Source organism: Pundamilia nyererei, unplaced genomic scaffold, assembly GCF_000239375.1.
Source record: "Pundamilia nyererei isolate P.nyererei 1_Seehausen unplaced genomic scaffold, PunNye1.0 scaffold00028, whole genome shotgun sequence".
Taxonomy (NCBI): domain Eukaryota; kingdom Metazoa; phylum Chordata; class Actinopteri; order Cichliformes; family Cichlidae; genus Pundamilia; species Pundamilia nyererei.
This window is the reverse complement of record NW_005187429.1, coordinates 3,679,351-3,702,856: the sequence shown is the minus strand read 5'-3', so window position 1 is coordinate 3,702,856 and position 23,506 is coordinate 3,679,351. Positions and strand designations below refer to the sequence as shown.

General features: G+C 40.5%; 1 protein-coding gene across 1 annotated transcript in view; it reads right to left on the bottom strand.

Annotated features, from left to right (window-relative positions):
• Positions 1–5,960: 5,960 nt before the first annotated feature.
• Positions 5,961–23,506, bottom strand: part of LOC102212785 (synaptic vesicle glycoprotein 2A-like) — an 18,826-nt gene continuing 1,280 nt past the window's right edge. The window contains exons 2-13 of the mRNA XM_005728506.1: positions 17,771–18,518; positions 15,280–15,460; positions 13,247–13,398; positions 12,696–12,829; positions 12,510–12,599; positions 10,257–10,364; positions 9,340–9,428; positions 9,080–9,244; positions 8,850–8,983; positions 7,251–7,457; positions 7,002–7,161; positions 5,961–6,194 (exon numbers count right to left, since the gene is read on the bottom strand). Of these exons, the coding sequence (XP_005728563.1) occupies positions 6,011–6,194; positions 7,002–7,161; positions 7,251–7,457; positions 8,850–8,983; positions 9,080–9,244; positions 9,340–9,428; positions 10,257–10,364; positions 12,510–12,599; positions 12,696–12,829; positions 13,247–13,398; positions 15,280–15,460; positions 17,771–18,380 (2,214 nt within the window). The 5' untranslated portion in view covers positions 18,381–18,518 and the 3' untranslated portion in view covers positions 5,961–6,010. The remainder of the gene's footprint in view (positions 6,195–7,001; positions 7,162–7,250; positions 7,458–8,849; positions 8,984–9,079; positions 9,245–9,339; positions 9,429–10,256; positions 10,365–12,509; positions 12,600–12,695; positions 12,830–13,246; positions 13,399–15,279; positions 15,461–17,770; positions 18,519–23,506) is intronic.

Below are 23,506 nucleotides of genomic sequence, written 5' to 3'. Positions count from 1 at the left end.
ACAATCCTCTTGACTCTCATGAGCAGCCCCTGCTGCACCTATGACTCAACTGCAGCCAGTTTCTGTAAAACAGGGCTCCATTAAACTGCAGGTTTAGAAAAGGTACAACAGGACTCCTGAGTTCAGATGTTGAACCTGCACCAGCAGCAGTGACATCAAACGTACCCCATCAGTGATTCATGGGCCCCAGCCAATGTTTTTCTTCAATTAGACACAAACTAGTTCTAAATCATCATAGAGAGCATTGCTCCCAACTGGAAAATGAAAAAGTATCAATCACAATACCGCTTTGACCTCCAGGTATCTGGTATTATGAGGATAATGCTGCGCTTAATTCAAGTGTCTGAACCCACAGCTGTTGTCTGCTTCCTGTTGGATTGCTCTGCTCTGTGGGTTCTTTATATCTGTTTGGCTAACGATCTCTCTCTTTTCATAACTCTGCTGTATTTGATCATCATTCAAAATATCTGCAGAGGTCTCTTTTAGTTTTTACAGCCTGAGCTGCTGGAAGCTCTGCAATCTGAATATAAGCTGAAATATGCAACTGATGCAGAATTTATATATTTTTTTAACAGTTTTAACACTGTTCAATATTTGTTTTATATTGGCTTTTGACTTGGTATCACATTTTTGGGGGCACCTTTTCACTAATTGTACTTAACCCTTTTTCTATATTTATGGCTTAATCTGTTCTATTTCTTTTCTCAATTTCTTTTGATGTATCCTTATAGGCCATTTTGAACATTCATTTCTGATGTTTTGCCTTTTAAATGTCATTTAAAATGGCTTATTGCAAAATTAGTTTTATTAATCTTACCAGCAAAACAAAATACATGTTTACAATAATGAAAACATCAAGATGTAATTTTAAAATCTCTTATTTCACTATATTTTGCTTCTTAGGAGACATTGTTTTTAAAGTGGTTTTGAGCCCTATCAACCACAGATGAACAATATCTGAAACCCATGTCTAATACCGGACATGCTTGAGAGATGCTCCATCTATGTTCACTGAAGCCTCATCAGAACTGGTGTCCATAGAAGGGTGGCTGTGAAGAAGCCATTCTTAAGGAAGGGAAATGGGGAGAAAAGGCTGGGGCATGCCACATTACACAAGAACTGAAACGAAAGAGGAAATTCTTTAGGTTTAAATCAATATGTGCCGAGGTCGTCACTGTATATGACAGTGTGTGTATACAGCCAGCTATGAAACACAGTCGTGGTTTCCGTCAAAGGTTTTGGAGATCTAGTCAAATTTGATGGAATTTACGTCATCTGTAAAGTGTCTGATTGACAGTGACTATCCATACCTGGATAGAAAAACGCACAGTGGAACACAATCATGGATTGCCCTTGTTTTTACTGTACTTAAATGCATGTTTGCACATTTCAATAAATCCCATTTCCCACTTTTCCAGCAAAATACAGAGAAGCAAGAGTACAAAGAGAAACGTCTAAATGAAGTGAAAATTATCTGATGGTGTGAAATGGAGTACAGGACACTGGTTTTCTTTCTTCAAGTTTTATTTCCATTATGATTTTATTCAAAGAACTGGATAAATAGCACAAAAGTGCAAAACCCAGCATAATGGACAACTCTCACATAAAATAAATACAGCACCTTTTCAGCATCACTAAAATATTCTCAATATCCAGAAGTAATAAATACTGAATTTACCAAGATGTTCAGTCTTGATTTACAAAACACAAAGACAACACACAATAAAGTTTTGTGTCATACCAAACTTTTTTTGGAACTGTTTCCGTAATCTTTTTGTTTCACAATTTGCATACTTGCACATACAAACATCTACAGTTTCTACACACAGTACACTGAATCTTGAATTGAACTCACATTTAGAGTAGAACTTTTTATCAGATAATAAAACAGCTCAGAGTCAAACTAAAGAAAGCAAACAGAAACGCCATCGCTCCAACTACAGTGATGGATCCTTGCAGTTCTCTGCAGATGCGGGAGGTGTTTCTCCCACACTTTTTAAAAGACTGCCGTCATTAAGGGGAAGTCGTATCAGGCTGGTGTTTGCTTTATTTTGACCGCACCCAATATCTCTGCCTTCCTTTATGGATAAAACTCAAATCAGCAACTCTTTTTATAGTTTATACATGTATATCTATATATATATATATATTTATTTATATTTATATAGAATGAAATTCTACACGTAGCAACATTAATCCGTAAACTTTTACAGTTTGGACAGGAGCTTCAAGTTGACAGAGGGCGCTCTTTTGATGAGTTTAAACCCGTGGTCCTTTTGAGTTTGACTTGATTACTTAAACCTCCCCCTTTAATACAGACTCACATAAACAAACAAGTTTATGTCAAATTACACTTTTCATGCACTTCACATTGAAAGTGTCCTTCCCTTTCCAGCCAAAGCTTATCTTCAAGATCACAAGCAACCTCCTCAGAAATTCAAGCATGTATATTCACATATATATATAATAAAAACAAAAAAGGTTACCTGGTTCCAAGGTAAACAAGGAGCACAGTCACCACTAACTCACTTTCAGAACACATACTCGAGTTTCACCAGTTTTCACCCCACTTTGATTAAGAACAATCACTGCAAGCAACAAATCTATGTCATCATACGACAATGAAAACACTAGTTCTTGCTTTGGACAAAAACAGCTGGCATACAGGACGTCCAAGAAAGTCAGACAATACGATAACGAACATGCGTTACAGTCGTTTGAATACAGAAGGTTTAGGGGGTGAAGCCGTCTTTATGAATTTAAGATGCGATCCCTTTCTCTTTTTTTCCCTTTTCTGCGTGTTTCTAAAACTGAGGAGCAGACTGTGTGTTATTTCTGGCTGCCTTTCAAGGGACTTGTTTCAAAGGCTGTGTCAGCAAAAGAGCACCCGAGTCTGTTATGAAGAACGACACACTGATTTCTACACTGCATATATAGGTCTTTTTTTTTTCTTTTCATAGTGTAAATGTATTCCGTGGTCCCCAACTGAGCTGTAATCATCACAGGGATGAAAACAGAATCGCAACAGAAAAAAGTAGAAAAATATGTGACAGACGATTTAGTCAGCAGACGCACACAGACACACATACATCCAAACAGTCTTTCCAACAGGAACAAGATGGGACAAATCAGTTCATTAAACACATACATCTTTGTACACAAACAGCAAACAACGGAGGGGTGTACTACAAAGGAAGTTAAACATAGCCAGGCTTTCTTTGGCTTAAGCCCCATCTGGAGATAATGTGTATCATAATGGAGGTTATCAACTTTCTCTGGTAAGCTGGGCTTTCCGCTTCATGGTCTTTGTGCACTCATAAACATAAAAAGGGGGGTTTTACAGGTACAGCTCTTCTTCTGCACAAAATGATACCTATGAGTGTCCTCCCTACTCCAATCATAAACGTTATCAGATCATTATGACAAACTGATGAATTTTAGCTTGACGTAGCTTGCTAATGTGCTAATCTCGCCCTGACCTTGTAGTACACCCCTCAGGTATGATCCTCAGCATGTAGATTTGAAGAAAGATTTCAAAGAAATAGGTTTTAGAGATAGTATCATTTGCATTCTTTAGTGAGAAGATAATGTTCTCATGTCTTTATATGCTGAATATGAAGCTACAGCTGGCAGGCAGTTAGCTTAGCTTAGCTTAGCTTAGCTTAGCTTAGTTTAACAGGAGAAACAGCAAAGCCAGTGTAGCTGTTCCCCATCATGTCCAGGCCTTTTTGCTAAGCTAAGCTACCATAAGTGAACAAGGGTATTTGTTTACTATAGAGGGGGCTGATAACAGCACTAACACACACATACACACAATCCAGAGGACGTTTTTCGGTCAAAATGTCACACTCTCTCACTGATTGTCAGCACACAAATAGTACACAAAATACTGTCATATGTTTACAGAATGAAGGTGTACACAATCAGCTTCGCTTTAAGGGTGATTCTGATTCTTGAGATGAGGTCACAGCAGGTTTTTACATGTAAACTAAGAGCCTGCGTACCCTTAAAGACGAAAGAAATAAAAATGAGTTACAAATTTTCATCTTTTCCCAGCGGGAATGGACGCAGTGAAGGAATGTCTGATCAGGAGCCCTTAAAATAAAATTATATTCTTGTTTCTCTTGCCACACTGTCTAATTGTTCACTTTTTTAACAGCTTCTTTTCCCATTTGATTTGTGCTTATGATGCAGTTTTTCTTGGGTAAATGAAGACTGCTTTGTTTGCGTGTTTTGATCCCCAACAAAAAAAATACAGCAAACAAAAGAACTAAATCAGTCTCCTTTCGTTGTTTCGACTTCAAGAATTAGCTTTCCCATTCAATCAGATAACTTATGTTCTGACTAATTCTCATATGGATTGGAGGTGAACTACACTACATGTACAATAAGGATAACAGGGATCTAAATTCTTAAAAGCCAGGGTTTTGGTTCATATGTTGCTTTTCCTTTAGAGTGGATGAATAAGATAATAATAATGGAGATATAATTGATTTTACCGCAGGCCTGATTGCTTTATCCTGAAGGGATCATGAAGAAAAAATAAAGAAAACTGAAATTATTACTACAATGTTGATTCCTGTCCTTGTCCTTGAGACCCGGAGGAGACACAAACCCAGCCTCAGCATCCGGTGTAAAATCTGTGCCAGATCAAACGTGCAGATCCATCTGGTGTGGGAAACAAGGTAGCCGCTGAAAGTACCGCACAAACATTGTGCTGTTTATTAGTTATCTGAACAAGCCTTAAACATTACACCTTTTACAGGCATTAGCAAGGGCACTGAGAAGATGCTTTTGTGGCAGGATACTGTGGGTGTTTACGTGGAGATTTCAGGCTAGTTTTTACAATAGTTACACCTCTAAGGTACCTTGATAATGTGTGGCCACACTGCTTATTCAAACCGCTGCTGGACAAGTAAAATTCCCACTGACGCAAATGACACTGTCATTTGCATGAAACACAGAGATGTAAATGAATAAATCAGAGTACAAACAAAAACATGTGCACACACACACATACACACACCACTAATTTAGGCAAATACCACAAGTATCTGCTCTCACAGTTTAGCACTTGACCAAAATCCGTCCCACAGACGTTCCTCGAAATCATCATCAAACTGCCACACGACACGGAGGGAAAACATCAGCTTTGACACCAAACACAGAGGAACTGGATCAAACTATTCCCATTTACAACAGAGAATCCTGTGAAATGCGTCTTCGCCTGCCTGCATTTCGAGGCTCTGAGCAGAGAACTGGAATTACTCAGGGAGAGAAAAAGCACCTCGGCTCTCTGTGTCTGAGTAACAGCAGCCTCACTGGAATGTTTTAACAATATTTGGTAGAGAATAACAGCGGTCAGCAGGTCAGGCTTCAGTAGGAGGCAGTGATCGAGGGTCATGGGAAAGTTTTTTTTGTTTTTTAACAGAAAATATGTTCACCCTGAAATTCATTTTGAGAACTTTTGCAAGCAAGTCTATGAGCAACAGTCTGGATGCAAATGTAAACTGAACTGTTCCAGTAACGTCACAGCACATTAAACAGAGGCACTGGACGCCAGTCACTGAGGTCGAGGACAGACGAGAAAGAAAAACGGAAAACTCACCACATACACTGACTAAATCATTCTCGTTCCTTCAGAAATGGCTTTTTTAAATCAGTTTCCTCTCATCATGTGATCGTTCTGTGTCACTGAGCATCTGTGGGAGCACATTATCACCCTCTAAGAGTGGCTCTTCCATAAGATATCTGATTCTTTTTCTGAATATTTTGAATACCTGACAAAGCAGCGGAAATTAAGTGATCATAAATATAACATCATCTTTTTCTACCTCTGTGTGTTCTCCTCTTTGAATGATGCAATCCACATTTCAAAGGATTCTGGGCTTACAATGGGGATGGCAGTCTGTTTTTGTTGGTATGTGACAGCAGAGCTGAAGCTCTCAGGGATGTTGTTAGTTGTTAAACACGCCAGCTGGACTCTGCTGCCCTCTGCTGGTCGTCGGCTTTACTGCAACACTTGGCCTCTCGTTTCGGGCAACTTTGTGGCAAGGAAACTGCCGGCGGCGAGGGCGCCGGCCGCAAATAGGATGGGTATGGCCTTGGTGATGCCCACAAATGACTGGAAGATGCTGATCCCCAGCACGGCCGCCAGTTTACAGAGGGCGTTCAGGAAGCCGAACGCTGTGGTCCTGGAGACAAGAAGAGAGGGACACACAGACAAGAACGCACACACACGGTAAGGAGGGTTTTTAACAGTATTTATCACTCACTGTTTCATATTTGACCTATTACGGCCATATTTAAGATAATCAAAGTGAAAAAAAACTTTCCTCTTTCTCACACACAACTACACTTTTATATGAATCCCACCAGGACATGACATGAAGAGCCTCTAGAGGAGGACTGGCCAACACCGATTCTGCTAATAAATTTTATTGACATAATTTCTAAGTGAAGCCAAGCGGATGAGGGTTTCCAGTTTTGCGGCCCCAGAATCATCTCTCCAATCCCTGCATATGAAGTGGTTTATCTGGCTTCATCAAGGGGTGGCCTCCAGCATGCAGTGGCTCGGTTTGTCGCAAAATGTGAAGCGGCAGGAATGAGAACTGGTACCTCCAAATCCACAACCAGGACCCACCCAGGGCAGAGGATGGATGTTAAAAGAAAACATATTGTTAAAGACCTTGAATAAATGCGCATTTGGGTTAATATGGTGGTCTTAGAAGCAACTTTTGCCATCCACAGCAGATTTGTTGGTAAAAATTCTGGTATCACTCAGCAGAAACGAGTCCACCTCTATAAAGATCCTTCTCTCTCCAGAAAAGAAACTACAAATAAAAATTTAAATTCTTAAGGGATAACAACCCTGAAATGACACTTTTGGACGGCATTTATAACAACACAAAATGAGTGAAAGTGCAACCAGACAGACAGTATTACTCTCTGTCAGAAAACAGAAACCTCAGCAGTAGTAGAAACATCTGCTCTCGTGTTACCTTTTATCCGAGGGGTAGAGCTCCACTGTTATCACATCCAGGGCGTTCCACGAGGCGATGCTGATGCCACCAAATAGACATAAGAGGGCGATCATCCCCGACTCGGTGTTTCCAAACATCAGGAAGAAGCAGCTGACACATGATATGACGCTGGACCCGGCTATGTAAAAAGAGGGAGCAGTAGTTACGTTAAACCGAGTCGCCTCTGCATTCATAACTGAATCCTCCACCCAGATTAGACTAACCTACCCAGCATCCTTAACCGCCCAATTTTATCCATTAATAGAGCCGAGACGATGTTGCCAGGCAACACCGCCAGGGTGCCGAGAAAGTTGACAAAGTAGATCATGTAGGCATTGTTGAAGTCGTCGCTGAAGTCGAGCATGCAGCCCTCCTTGTTGTGGAGAAACGTGCTGTTGACCAGTTTGCAGTTGACGAGTCTGTATTTGAATAAATCTGAAGGCGTAAAAGGAGGGAAAAAATTTGAAAATTATTAAATAACTTCATAAATTTGTGAACATCTGTGATTTCCACTGGGTAAAGAGGCTCTCCTCAGCTGAAAGAAACTCCTCTGCATGTTTCTCCTCTGATTTAAAGAAGACAAGCTAAGTAAAAGATACAACCTTAACTTTTTGTTTAGAGCATAAAAAATATAAAAGATTTACGCCACGTTCCGAAGAATGTCTGACCCAATCCAAACCAAATAAAAGATCAGTTTTCCTCAAACTGGGAAGGAGGGGATTAAATAATCCCTTAGCAAAAGAAGCCAGAACATTACAGCAGCCACCACACAAGCATCTGTTTTTAATAGGGGCAAAACACGAAAGCAGCATCCAGGACAGCATCTCCCATCGTCACAAAAACGACAGCAAAGGTCAGGAGACATTTCTGTAGGAGATAAAGGGGATTAGTTCTGACAGGCTTCTTAATCAATAACAGTTTCATTAAACGGAGTCTGCAATAAAAGTGCTGAACGATCGTAAAATTTTAGATGCACAAATGACACAAACATAAAAGAATGCGTTGCTGGCTTCATCTGGGAGAAAGCTCCAGCTGCCGTAAAAGCTGCAGAAGAACTGAAGCTGAATAAATCTGCCACAGCTTGAGACGGATAGCCGCAGTATGCTAGCAGAGGAACCGTTTCTCTTTAGTTTCTCACATGTTTCCCAGGTCTGAATGTGACGTGCTGATTTAAAGCACAATCGGAAATCCAAACCACACGCGGCTCAGTTGCTTTTTAAACGATTTGGTCTCCGCACACGGGGAATTTCTGGTTCTGATCAGCCATTCAGCACATTCTTACATCTGTTTTATTCTTCCTGACAGGGTGCTGTTGTACAGACAGCCCGATCACTCGCACCGTGTCATGCCTTTTGTTTTGACTTTAAGATGAAATGTAAGCATTTCTCACATAATTTATCTGTCAGGTGAAACCATCAGCTAAATGAACAGAGAATTAGATAGATAGATAGATAGATAGATAGATAGATAGATAGATAGATAGATAGATAGATAGATAGATAGATAGAGAGGCTGCCCGACCATGGTGAGCCACGCCGTGAAGCTCCTGGTGAACAGATTTGGTGCTGATGTTAATGACTTTTAAGCACTCTGTGTCTCAGCACTCGATGACCCCACACTATAACTTCATACCACCTCCTAAATGCTTCCACTTTGCTTTGCTTAATTTTACACACCGGTGGCAACAAGACTAAAAGCACCTGAATTCACAGATTAAGAGATGTGGAATGCCATATAGTGCATGATCTGCTACGTACCTATGGAAAGCCATGGAAAGCAAGTTTATAATGTTCATTAGTGCTCCTGCACACGAGGAGTCATATTTACCTGTGTTATAAAACAAGCTGGCAATGAAGGTGCAGTTTCTAAAGAAGGTGTGCGTGGATGTGATGTCCTCAAAGTAGCACTCTTCAAACACGGAGTCTTCAAAAACCATGGACTTCATCTTCAGGTTAAGGAATCTGTGATCAGGAACATTTTTTTATTGCATATTTTAAAAAACAATATTCTCTACTTTGACATTAAAGTAATTAATGTTGCCCTGAAACAAAAATTACTTGTCGTTGAAGTAGTATCCTTGGCGATGCACTTGGTTTTCCAAGGTGAAGTTAAACGTGACGTGCTCCACTCGCTCCTTAGTGAAGGTCTTCGTGCGCGATTCATATTCCTGCTTCTGGATGTACTTGATCATGTCCGGAAACCACACGGTTAGACCGTAGTAGCTGGAAAGTTGTGGGAGTCAAGAGAGATTAAATAAGCCCCAAACGGAGCACGAGAAACAGTAGACAGCAAGGAGGTTTTCTTTTTTTTAGATTACCTGAACGACATAGAAAACCAAACAGCCATGAGCATGAAGGTCGTCCGTTTATATTCTGGCCTGAAGCAGGCAAGGATGTTATTCCGTATCTGCAACAAGTGAACACGGAGAAACACAAGAGCAAAGCTCATGAACAAAAAACCTGAAAGCGACATGACAGCGGCTTCAACATGAAAGAAGAAAACGCTGCTTCAACTCTCTCATTGTTCAAACTTTTTCTTGTAGTGGGCATTAAGCAGGCATTAAGCAGCAGCGCGTAGGCGTGTGTGTGCGTAGGAGAACGTAGGCTGCGTGCAAATTCAAATCAGGCAAACAGCCTGGTGAAGGATTTTTTTGCCCAGAGCATAAAAGCCCAGTGCAACAACATGCTGCTGAAGTTTAAACACATCAAAGCCAAAAAATCCACACAATACCTCAAAAATGCATCATCTTTGTGTGCCGAGTGTTATCACAGAACTTGAATTTGGGAGAAACTTTGCAGGCGGACAGGTCAATAAATGCTCAAGCAAGTAGCTTATTATCCCTTTAATATACTCAAAAAAAATCAAAGACAAACTAAAGGAAAAGACATAATATTTTAGCTACACTTGGATTTACTTCCACCTGTGCTTGCATGCACATTGCTTTCATCCACTGAGGCGTTTTAATGCCAGCCCTGAGTTGTAAAACACCTCAGCTTCAGCACTCTTGAAAATAACTGTAATTTTGAGGAAGCTGTGATCTTGGGTGGGTGCCGGAGGGGGCCTTTTTTATTTCACACTGTTAAAGCTTGGCCCTTTAGTTACTGCTTTTGCTCACAAAATCCAAAATACCAAATTTCCTGGTTACTCAAAAAAAAACCAACCAGTTTAGAAGAACAACATTTGTAGGCTGGACAAAATGTATGTAAACTGTATTTTTTAATTAACTTTACTCACCTGTTGGGAGAGGCTCATAATCTTCAGTCTGTAGCGCTGCCAAGCAGGCGTGTCGGTGCCAACGTCCACCAGCTCATCCATCTGCTTCACAGTTTTGATTGTGGTGACCTTGGACCAAAGTCACAAAAGTCAAATTAGAGATGACTTTGGCTCAAAAATAATGTAACTGCTGCAAGAGACTTTCTGAAAAAGAGGCTCTGAAAGTCACCACCAGATATTACAGAGACATTGACTGTAATAACGTTTACTGTTAATCATAAGCCTGATGAACATCTCTGTAATGGGTAAAGCATCTTTAAATGGACTGGGAGCTGTTACAACAATGTATTTATTCTGTTCCTGTTCTCATGACTTGTTTAACCGGAATACATATTGTGGGAAATCACACATTTGTATGATTTGTGGGTCGATTTTAATAGGTTTTATCTCAACAGGAAGTAAAGAAGCAAATCCTTGGAGCTTATCTCGAAGATGATTTACAAGCAGTTCAAAATACTTGTAATAATGTAAAGTTTGTGTGTGAATGTGTGTGTGAATGGGTGGATGACTGAATGTAGTGTAAAGCGCTTTGGGGTCCTATGGACTAGAAAAGCGCTATACAAATGCAGGCCATTTACCATTTTGTCCATCAAGCATCAACTGAAACCAAATACTGCAGTTCCTCAAATAGCCACTAGAGGCTCACTCCCGTTCCCTTAGAACAGCGCGTGCCCCCTCCAACCACACCCATATTTTGTTTTCAAACTTGATTGCAGTTTATTCCACACCCCACAATAAAATAAACCACGAAACAAACTATCTTTATGGTGTAATTATTTTACGTATAGTTGTTTTTTTTATTTTACTGTTTAAAAATATTCAACACTGGTATCAATACATTTTTCAAAAAAATGTCTCTCTGTGCAAAATGGGTTTAAAAACTGTGATAATGTTTGTTTGTTTGTTATTATTTGTATCCCACTGTAAATTTACTGTATAAAGAGCTAAAATTGCCAAAATTTCATTATAAGAAGTGTTTGTGAACTTAAAATCAAGAATGTGGGATACTGTTTGTCCGTGATCCCAGCACGTGCTCCCGAACCGGGGGAAACAAATTCTTTTGGGGGTACCTACCTTTGCACCGCCGTTGTGCAGGTGAAGCCAAAGGCAAGATATGCTTCATCATATTTTCTAGTCTTTAGCTCGGAAGGAAGTTGGTTTGCAAGCATATTTGGCGATGGTTCATCCTCTGCTCTGTGTTTGTGTGGGATCCCGGTCAAGAAACCTGTCCATTATGCTAGCAGTGTCCAAGCATTCTTTCATTTATTTATTTATTTTATTCATAACTCGCCACCCCCCTGCAATGGCTCTGCGCCCCCCTTTACTAACATGCTATCCCCCTCCCCCCCAGGAGGCGTGCCCCTACTTTGGGAACCACTGCCTTAAATCCACATTTCAGAAATGGCCAAGTTTACATTTACAGCTTTCTACATAAAATACTTTGAACTTATCTACATCATATCCTAATGTCCTAATGACCCATCTGCAGTTAAACTGAGAAATGTGCAACACAAGCCAGAAAGGAAGATGTTATTCAAAGTAAAAGTAGCGCCTCATAAAACTTGTTGGCTGTAGCCCTGATGTAAACCTTCTCCATGTCCTTTCTGCATTACTAGTTATCAAGTTGTACCACAGCTAAGCTAGTAGTCTGCAAGTATTTGCAGACAAACATGAAAAGCTACAGGTAAACAACCTGTTACCAAGGCAATTCCTGAGAGGTGTTCGGTGCAGCATCTTCATTTGAACTGATTTCACCCAGCAAGAGGTAGCAACCTCCAGGAACCACTGCTGACCAGCTGGGTATTTCACATTTCCATAGCAACCAGAGGGTGTATCACATCCAACATGGCAGGCAACTCTTGAGCAATGTGTGCATGATGTCATGTGACAAACAAACCTGTGTTAATACATCTTCTGCACCGGTTAAATTTGAGGCCACAAACCAGTGGGTGATGTCATAGTGGTTACATCAGTCCTTTATATACTCTGTGGTTTTCATTGCATCACATAGCAGCAAGTTTCCTTTGCACAAGTCATCGGCTCTGATCCAAAGTCAGTGTGTCTTTTTGTTCAGCTTACTCCAAACTAGGGGCGTAACCCCAGGCAGCCAATGGGTATCTGACCAGAGACCCCGTCTGTTCTCCCTCTCCCACACTTCCCTCTGTTGTGAGCGCTCTGAGAGATTTACATTGCTGTTTTTTCACTGATACTTACAGAAAACACCCTCTCTGGGTATCCCTTTGCTCGCATGTTTGTGTCGTGAACTTGCTTCAGAACCATCCAGCCTTCGTCATGTTTGCCATTCTGTTAAAGATGGCATGGATTTAATAATGAGAAACATATCAGCAGCTATTACTGTAAGACAAAGACTTAACTGTTTAAACAAGCACATCTGCTAACCTCTAAGTAGAAGCGTGGGCTCTCTGGCATGGCGTTAAGGGCAGCGATGGCTGCAACTGACGGAAAAGCGCACACTAGCACAAACACGCGCCAGCTATGGAACTGATACGCCGAGCCCATCTGGAAACTCCATCCTGAAAGGAAAAAGCAAGCCAACACAAAGAAGTGAGCACACATTTCCAAATAGTTAACCTTCAGTGCAGTGAAAATAACATGTTTTTAAAACTCACTATGAAGCATGTTCTCAAACAGAATTTAGAGGTCAGAGGTCACCCTCAGTGCACGGTTTCTGGGCAGATCACTTTCTAGCAAACAAAGTCAGCTTACGTTTTACCCTCGAGCTTTTCAACTGACTGACAAATCTCCAAAAATATTAACATCTTGGTGGGATTTTCATACGTAATAATAATTGTAAAATAAAGAGATTGTAATATAATATTTAGAGAGCTTTATTTGTATCTCATGGGCATTTGATGATGATCAGTCAGCCTGGGCAGAGAAAGTAAGGATCCATAACTATCTGTTTTCTTTACTCTGATCACTGTACTCACCATAATGTGGGATTATAGCCCAGGCCATAGCAGATGCGTATATTCCTCCAATCATCCAGAACATGCAGAGCCAGCTGAGGTGCTCGCCACGCTTCTCTTGGGACAGAAATTCAGAGTAGTACGAGAAGACGATGGGAATCGAACCACCGATTCTGCAAAGTTCAGAACACAACTGAGCCTAGAGGTGAAGTGTTTGTATCAGTGATACTATTTTTGATATGTATATGTGTGTTTGAATAGATAGGCTCTTTCTTCTGTATCATATCAAGAGTCAAGCAACATACTTATGTTATTGTTTTTAAAAGTAGAGCAACTGTTTGCAAAACTTTCCAACTCGTGGCTCTCTCAGAGAATGTGCAGCAATTGCTGTTTCATTTAGCCACTAAAGCTTTAACACAACCAGTGCATTAAATGTCTCTGTGCTTGTGTGATTATCATCACCGTGGTGCAAAACAAGCTCACAGGAGCTCAGCGGGAAAGCGACTGGTTTGAGCCCAAATGGAAACGATGTCAGGCTTTCAATTTGCCAGTTCGCTAAACTTGAGAAACTCTGTTTGAACACTTTGCTACACGTTGTAAAAACTAAATGAATCATCAAAATCATTTTGTGCTCGTGCGATTTCACTGTTAAAATTACATTTGTGCAGCCGGATAAAAATTTAAAGTTTCAAAAGGGAAGGGACTAATACTGCAGTTATGGCACACCGTGCAGTGAAAAAGTAATTACTCCCTAAACCTAAGAACTGCCTGTGCCATCCTTCACAGCGAGGATGGCACTTTCACATCACTGTGGAAGAATTTTGTCCCGCTCTTATTCATTTATTTTTTAGCACATCAGAGGTGGACTTGCTGGTATGTTTCAGGTCGTTGATGCTTGAGCTTCAGGTACGAAGTTATAGCTGGACATTCTCCTTCAGGATTTTCTGGTAGAGAGAAAAATTCATGGTTCCATAAGTTGCCCTGAAGCAACAAAGCAGCCCCAGATCATCACACTATCACCACCGTGTTTGACAGTTAGTATGACGTTCTTTTTATGAAATGCTGTTTTAGTTTTATGTCAGATCTAATGGGACTCAAACCTTCCAAAACGTTCAGCTTGTAGAGTTCCTTGGAGATGCTCCCATACATGCCATTTTTGCCCAGTCTCTTTCTGGTCGTTAAATCATGATCTAGGACCTTAACTGAGGCGAGTGAAGCTTGCAGGTCTGCATTTGTTATTCTGGGACCTCCTGGATGAGTCATCGATGTGCTCTTGATAGGCCAATTTTGGTCACCTGGGCAAGTTTTCTCCATTTGTTGAAATGGCTATCACCACGTTTTACTGGAGTCCCAAAGCCTTAGAAATTGCTCTAGGCCGATAAAGGTCAGTGACTTTGCTTCTAAGCTGTTTCTTTAGATCGTATCGCATAATGTGTCCCTTTTTGAGATCTTTGAACTACACTTTGTCAGACAGGTTCAGGTTAACCCTCTAAAACCGAACCTGTCGCTTATATCAGACAGGAGTTTTGCAACTTTTTTTTTTCTGCTCTCAAATACGGACTTAGCTGTAACTCTGTCTGTGAAGCTGGACTAAAGAAATAAGTGCCTAAAGTTTTGAGAACATTTCTACCGTGGTTGGTTGGTTGTGGCTAATAGACTTAGTTTATGTTAGCTAGCTAGTGACAGAACCGATAACTCAGTGGGAAGAAGGGGACTAAATCTAAAACTCTGTTTAAGGGGAACACTTTTGAGCTGCTCCTGTCTGCAAGAAGGAGTTTAATTTTTAAACCACAGGTTTGCTTTCCACTTTCCCTGTCTGCCTCTTTAGCAGCAACTGCTGTTAGCTTGTAATGTTTGGGTTTGTGAAGCACCTTATAAATGAGGACTGTGTAGACGAGAGACTTTGAATTCATCATTTAACAAAGATGGTCCGGGTAGGTTTGGGCAGATTATTGCCCCTCAATAAATGAAATGATGATTTTTTTTTTAAGTCAACTAAATGGCACGGGCAGAAACAACAGAAGTATTTTTGTTATTATAATTATTTTAATTACCCAACACCCGAGAGGAGGCGGCAAAACAGAAAGGTGCTGTAACCCTGGACAAAGGAGGAGAAGAAGGAGAAGATACTGTTGATAGAGAGAGAGATGAGAAGAGACTGCCGACGGCCTATCCGGTCAGCCAGAGCTCCCCATAGGAAAGCGCCAACCATCATCCCAAAATATACAATAAGACCTGCAGAGAGAGCAAAGGAAATTCAATTGTCAGACTACAAAGACTTGCCGGCTCATGATAACTCTACTATATCTCAAATCAGATTGATAGTTTGATGATAAACATGCACATTTCTTTTGTTTCCCTTCTGAGGGAAAGGCTGAGAAAAGAAGAAAACATGGAAGTGCCAGTGTGAAGCTGGCTGTAAAAGCGTGTTAATCCCCACAGACTTCCTGATAAAAGATTTAACCACTGTTTCATGACTGTAATCTGAGTGACTGAAAACCTCTTAACCATGTTTGTGCTGATGATGCCTTTGGGGCCATTTTAATGCATTTATCTTTAAAATTATATGACTCTAGTGGGTAATTGTTCTAAAAGACCATCCAAATATGGTCATTTGATCTCCAAAGAATCAAGATAGTGGCAGTTATGATGCTAAACACCACACTTTAAACTGACCAACCCAGTGGGTGATGTCATGGTGCGTATGAACATCTTTCATACACGACCCCAACTCCACAAAAGGTTGGATGCGGTATAAAATGAAGATAAAAACTGAATAGCTAGTTAGGATAATTGGCTGCCGGTCAGTAACATGATTGGGTTTAAGACAAGAGGCAGAGTTTCTCAGGTTCAGAATATTGTTCCTAAATGTAAAATTGCTAAGAATTTAAATACCTCATCATGTATAGTACCAAATATATCAAACGATTTAGAGGCTGAAAATGATGCAGGATGCTTCAGGTGCTCAGGCAGAAACAATGCATGGGCTCAGGAATCATTGTCTGTGAACACAGTTCACTGCGCCATCCACAAATGCAGATTTAAACTGTTGTGTAAAGAAGAAGCCATACGTGAACATGACCCAAAGACTCAACCATCAACTTTGGGCTAAAATAATTCAAAATAAACTGAAACAAAGTAGAAAACAGTGAAATAAAATACATAAAAACATGGATTCCTCTATTCTGCATGTTTTAGAGCAGCGGTCTCCAACCTTTTTTGCGCCACGGACCGGTTTATGCCCGACAATATTTTCACGGACCGGCCTTTAAGGTGTCGCGGATAAATACAACAAAATAAAACTAGTACCAGTACCGAAAAAAAGAAGATTTATTCATAACACACGTGAAAAGACCCAGGAAAACCGAGTTAACGATTAAAAACGATAACAAAATAACGCTGAAAACCGATAAATACCCTGAAAACCATACATTTCACACCTGAGCCTCAACTCTCGCGGCCCGGTACCAAACGACTCACGGACCGGTACCGGTCCGAGGCCCGGGGGTTGGGGACCGCTGCTTTAGAGCAGTATAATATAATCTTAAACAGCACGCTGCATCTATTTCAACAGCATTGATTCATAGTAGAAGGGTCTGTGTGCTAAAGTGACCTGCCATAAAGTTCAGACCTTTCCCCAACACCAAACATTTGGTGGATCAGGAAAGAAAAATTGCGAGAAAGACGACCCACGACTGCTGAGCAGCTAGAACCCTATCTGAGACAAAAACGGGACGTTCTACTTCCAAAAATCAGCCAAGTGGACTCCTCATTTTCCTAATGTTCAATGTTTTCTCAGCTCTGTTGTGAATAAAATGTGAGTTTATGAGATTTGCAAATTATTGCATTCAGTTTTCATTTACATTTCAAACAGCATCCCAACTTCTTTGGAGTGGTGCAGTGTATGTTAAAGAGGCTAGTTTCAGTCACTCACTGTATCTTTGAAGAGCTCATTGTTGTTAAAACTATTCTTTGGAATATTTATTAAAAACTAAAACATAAAACAAAACGTTTTTTATGAAATGTTTAACATAGACGTTGCTGCATCCACCGAGCGCTCTGCCTCTCTCTCGCTTCTTTGCTGCTGCATTGCTGTGTTTCTTTTTTGCATCATTACACAACATTATCTAAATCAGTCTGGTGGCATGAAACCATTGGCAGGAACCTGTTACTGCATCACTTGTGTGTGTAAATGTTTTTCCTTAAAAAAATGAAGACCAGTCATTTTTAAAAACAAACAAACAAAAAAAGATTTTTCCCCAGAGTTGATACACATCTCACGCTCTGGTGAGTATTTCAAGTATGCTGCATGTGGGTTCGAAAGAACATGTCGCCAAGAGCAACAGTGTGACTCATTTAGTTTTTTAAATAGTTCTTGGCTGAGAAGTAAAGATCATGCCACAGAGGAATGAGTTGTAGCAAGCCTTGGATACACAGCCAAGGTTTGTTGACGGGGATTAATGTGTAGATTATTAACAGCACTGTCATGTATAAAACTGATAATAAGCCTGCTAAACATTTGCAACAGAAGGAGCAGAGTCCTACCTAGCATGCTTTTGTTGGGTTCAGACAGACACATATCCTTCTCAGCGCTGGGGAGCACAAACCCGACCACAAAGATCTCCACGCCATCAGCCATGAGTGCAAGGCCCAGGACGAAGTACAGGCTCCACTGGAACTTCCCGTGGCCACATTCTTGCAAAATGGTCTCGTACTGTTGGGCCAGCTCCTCTTGGTCCTTCCTCCTCTCAGCCTCGGACACGCCGATATCTCTGAACTGCTGAGCTCCGGCTCCCACCGATCCTGGACCCCCAGCAAGGCTACCTTTTCCTGAATCAGCCCTGGGAATTCCTTGGTACTCTCCCTCATAGATCTCGTCATCCTCATCGTGACCCTCTGTGGAGTCACTGTGGCCGCCCTCATCATCGTTCGCTGCCTGGCTGTCTCCACGGTAGTAGCCTCCATCCTGACTTCCCTGCATGGGGTAGTCATCGTCATCGTCCTCTTCAAAGCGGCTGTAGGAGCGCTTGCTGTACTCATCACTCACTCGATCAACTGAGCGACCCACTTTCTTGGTAGCTTGCCGCTTGACTTCTTTGGCAATGTCTTTGGCTCCTTTTATGAAGGCAGTCCGGTTTTGGTAGCCGTCCTCCATGTTAAAGAAGTACAGAAGACGCACAACAAGTCAAAGGTTTAGCTTGAGAGGCCACCTGTACGTGCTGTGGCTTCAGTTTGATCAGGACACCTCAGAGCTGACTCCCAATTTGCTTGAGTGGTTACAGGTTGAAGCTGTCTGCAACAAAAGCGAGAATTTACATTGGTTAAAATAACAAGTCAGGCTTGCTAACAAAAGCATCTTTAATGGAAAGATGCTTTTGTTAGCAAGGGACTCATCGGGTACTTTCAGTGCATCTATTTATGTTTCCTGTAGACCCAGAGCCAAGTCTGCTTAAGTGACAAGAAAGAAACAAAAAATGACGTGTAATGAATTCAAAGATGCTACAAAAAGACACAAAAAACACAAACTCTAGAGAGACTGGCTCACTCAGCTCAACATTAAATTCTAACAGGGCGCAGTCCAGTAACATGAACGTTTTAGAGAGGCCCTACAGAAGTTAAATGTGTCGCTTGACCCTCGTTAGACTTTTTAGGTACACCTGCGGCGATTCAAATCAAGATGGTGAAATCAAATCAAGACAAGATGGCCTGCTAAAGTTCAAACTGAGCATCAGATTGAGGAAGAAAGATGATTTAAGTGCCTCTGAATATGGCATGGTTGTTGGTGACAGACGGGCTGTTCTGAGTATTTAAAAATCTGCTGACCTGCTGGGATTTTCTCACACGACCATCTCTAGGGTTTACTGATGATGGTCTCAAAAAGAAAACAGGTAAAACTGCCTTTCTGACGTGAGCGATCAGAGTAGAGTGGCCAGACTGCTTCAAGCTGATAGGAAGGCAACAATAACTCGAATAACCACTTGTTCCAATCACACTTCAAACCTTTAAGCTGATGACCTACAGCAGCAGAGGACCACACTGGGTGCGACTGCTGTCAGCTGAGACCTGCACATTGAAACTACAATTCACACAGGCTCATTCAAAGTTAGACCGGGAAACTTTGAATGAGCCTGTGTGAATTGTAGTTTCAGAGTCTGGATTTCTGCAGCAACATTTAAATGGTAGAGTTAGAATTTGGAATAAATAACACAAAAACATGGCTCCATTCTGCCTTGCATTAATGGTTCAGGCTACTGGTGATGTAATGGTTCATGGCACATTTTTTGCCAACTGGTCTTTGTTTAAATACCATAGCCAACCTGAGGATTGTTGCTGACCAGGTCTATCCCTTTATGACTGGCACACCCTGTCACAGAGCTCAAATCATCTAAGCGAGTTCACTGTACTCAAATGGCCTCCACAGTCACCAGATCTCAATCCAGCAGAGCACCTTTGGGATGTGGTTGAACAGGAGATTCTCAGCATGATGTGCGCCGACAAATCTGCAGCAACTGTGTTTTGCTGTCACATCAATATGGACAAAAAAGGCTCTGAGGAATTAAGGCAGATTTGAAGTAAAAAACAGACCAACCAAGTGCTAGCAAGTTGTACCTAATATAGTGTTGATATGTACAAGAATATTATATGACTGAAGTCAATGAGCTTGCAGTTTCGCAGTCAGACCCGTCCCATTCTCATCACATTTCATCACCAAGACGATGACGGTAAAAACTCATCTCACAGCTTCCGAAACTGCAAGTTTTTCTATAGTCTAGAGTTAAAGCGGAAGAGGCAGCGTGAAACATTAAACAAGATCAAAGTATCAGAATTATAATAATTCTTTCTTTTTTATTTGGTTTTGCATTGCACTTAATAAATTGTCACAATCACAACCTTTTAACCTTTTTCATTTTAACAGTTTTGAATGTTTCCACAAACTGTAATGAAAAACTGCTGTTGATGCGGCGTTGTGTTTTACATCTGAGTTTCATAATCCATCTCTGCCTGTCATGTTTTTATCTTTAAACTGCTTCTCTTTTCTTTTATCCACTTATACCATCTAACCAGCCTGTAATGGTTCCCATCCAGACTACACCTGTTGCCTCTCCATATTCACTCAGTGTGCGTCCTCTGCTGAGTCACAGACAGGCCTGAGCAATAATTACAGGGTTAAACATCAGGCCTTGAAAACAGTGAATCTAATTGATTGTTCTTGGTGCACAAATGTCCTAAATGCCTCATCGTATGCTGAAGAGCTGCTCTGTGTGACTATGGCTCAAATGGATCTGACACTATTGTAGAAAAAACCTGAAATCATATAATCTCTAAATGTTCTTTATTTGAAAAAAAGGAAAACATGCAGATTGGATGGAAGCCGTGTGATAAAACAGACCAAGCTTGAAATTGAGGAAAAAGAAGCTATAAAACTGATATCTATTTTATTCTTTGCCACAGTGTCACGTTGCTTTTTGGAAAACGTGCTGTTTAAAGAACAATTTTAAAGGTTCGGTTCAGGTGGTCCGTATGCTTCTGCAGGGAGACGCTACAGGCGGGGTCACTGTGCAATAAAACCACTTGTCACTTTTAATTTATGGCGCAGCGAAAGCACGGACAGACGGTGATGAGACATCAGTGTGATGTCACTTTCTCCCAAAACGAGGTCTGACAGGTAATAACGGGCCTCACGGAGCAGTAAGTGTTTGTCAGTTGTACAGTACACATCATGTACTTCATCAAATACTGGTATATTTACATTTATTTTAATACTTCTGAACTAAACCAGTGAAATATAAATATCATTAAACTATGGCAATGGTAGATTTTTGGTTTGAGGCATAGTTTACATGTTCGTCAGCTACAGAAACCCAAACTGTGTGACGCATATAAAAGCATAAAACTCTTACAGCAAAGAGTAACAGCTTTTATTTAATTAAAAATATCTCTGTAAATCTTTGCAAGTTACTGCAAATGAATGCAAACGATTAACCAAGCTGTATATAACTGTTTTATAATAATAGCAATAATAATAATAATAATTCTTGAATGATTGCGTTCACACAAGTAATCAGAACCAGAAGCAAAACCAGGGGGTTTAAATTACTTGAGTAATGACGTCTCGCTGTAAAGCAATGAACCGAGCATTTTGAACATCTTCTTCACTTGTGGAGTTAGGTCCATAAGTTTATGGACATTTACACATAAAATATATATATATTGTTGCTTTTGCAGTCCAGCACGGGTGATGTAAACCAAACAGTCAAGATGTGGGTGTATTGGATCACCCATGTTGATATTTTTCCTGCATCATCATATTAAAGTTGGTTTAGGATCAATGTCGCAGTTGACACGTTAGCTATATTAAAAGCGTTCTTGTTTATATAAAACTCTCTTCTGAAGCAGTTGTTAAGCATCTTAAGTGTTTTTGTCATTACTTTATACAGTAGATAGTAAATATATTAGAAAGCTATATTAGCTGTTGCCAAATTTAGGTCACTCCTTTTGGTTTCTTGGTAATAGTTTTTATTAGCATTAGCTAATTTCTTAGCTAATGCTAACATCTTAGTTAATGCTAATTTCTTAGTTAATGCTAGCTGAATGCTCAAGCCATGTGATTGGTCAGCTTCAGTGTTGATCCTTAACCAACTATAATAATATATTAGTAACACCAACACAAGTGAAGACTTTTACCTTTAACTCAAGGTTTCAATGATATTGTATGAACTGTTGAGGAACCGCTGCTTTGCGTCATCAGTGGTGGTTGTGTAATGTTTTACACATCTGCTTGGCAAGTGAAAGGTCACTGGTTCAATGCTGGCATTACGAAGGGCATCAAGCATTAAAAATGCTGCGCTACCTGCTGTGATGACCGTTTTGTGACAAGGCAGTAGCTTCTTTACTCTTGATTGACTGATTCAAAATTCACTGCGGGTTAAAAATTTAAAGTTAGGTCCACCTTAAAGCATTCACTGGATTATTGTTCATTTTGACTGTAATGTGGAAAACATTTTAGAAAAAGTACACCATGTTGGATTTAGCCAGATATCGAGTTAGAGACTGAGACTTATTAGGAAAACGTTAACTGAGAGCAAAAGTTCAGTAAACAAACTTAAATGCAATTTTGGATTATTTTTGTAATGAGATTTGCCCCCTGCTGGCCACTAGAAAGCACGCAGGTTCAAGTCTTCCCTTTTCAGACCAGAATGCGTATCTTTCGTATACAGTCTGTGAATGCTCTGAGCTATTTTCATCTATGGCATTCAGTCGTCGTTGCTTATCACCAAGGACAGAGTCAGAAATCGTAGTAGGTGGCAAAAAGAAAGCTGTAAATGTAGCTTTAACCTTGATAAACGAATCAGCTCAAGATTACCATTAATTAGTGGGAAAACAAAGAAAAAAACATTTATGTTTATGCCAGCATCTGTAGCATCTGTCCTGGATGTTATAATCACACACTGTTGATTTGTTTTTTCTAAATTTCATTCAGAAGATGATTTCCCATCAGAAGGCAGCAGATCCATCAATGTCAGCATGACAAACAGATTTACTGGCACTGATCAAAGGAACCCTACCAGGCCTGGTCAGCCAGGCTAAACTGTAGGACTCTAACCTAATAATATCCTGGATGGGCGCATTCACAGCCCATAATCTCTATGCACTTTAAAAACAAGCATGCGTGCCTGTATGTCAGTATGACCAACACACTGAAATCAAGCAACAAAATCACAAAAATGCTTCACTTTATTGTGAGGCTTTTTTGCAACCGTGCTGGACCTGCGCAGATGTTTTTACTTGGTTTGACCTTTTCTCGGGACACTGAGCGTCATCAATACAACTTTATAATCACATCATTGCACAGCCTCCTGATGGAAGGAAAATGCAACACTGTTACCGATAGCATTAACCCCTTAGCAGTCCAATTAGTCCCCTAAACCATCCAATGTACCGTGGGCGGTACGTCCGACTGCTAACAGGTTAATATTGCCTCGGGTCTAATGCCTGCCGAGAGATAGAGAGATCAAAGAACTAACTAAGATGCCTATGGGAAGATTTTAAAAGATTTGCTTGGTGCTAAAAAACAAAACAAAACAAAATCCACATTAACTTCACACAAGGGGACACTTATAAAATAGTAAGGTTATGAGGATTATAGATGAGACCCCTGAAAAACTAACAGTCTGTGTAGATAAAGTCTGGATAGATAGATAGATAGATAGATAGATAGATAGATAGATAGATAGATAGATAGATAGATAGATAGATAGATAGATAGATAGATAGATAGAT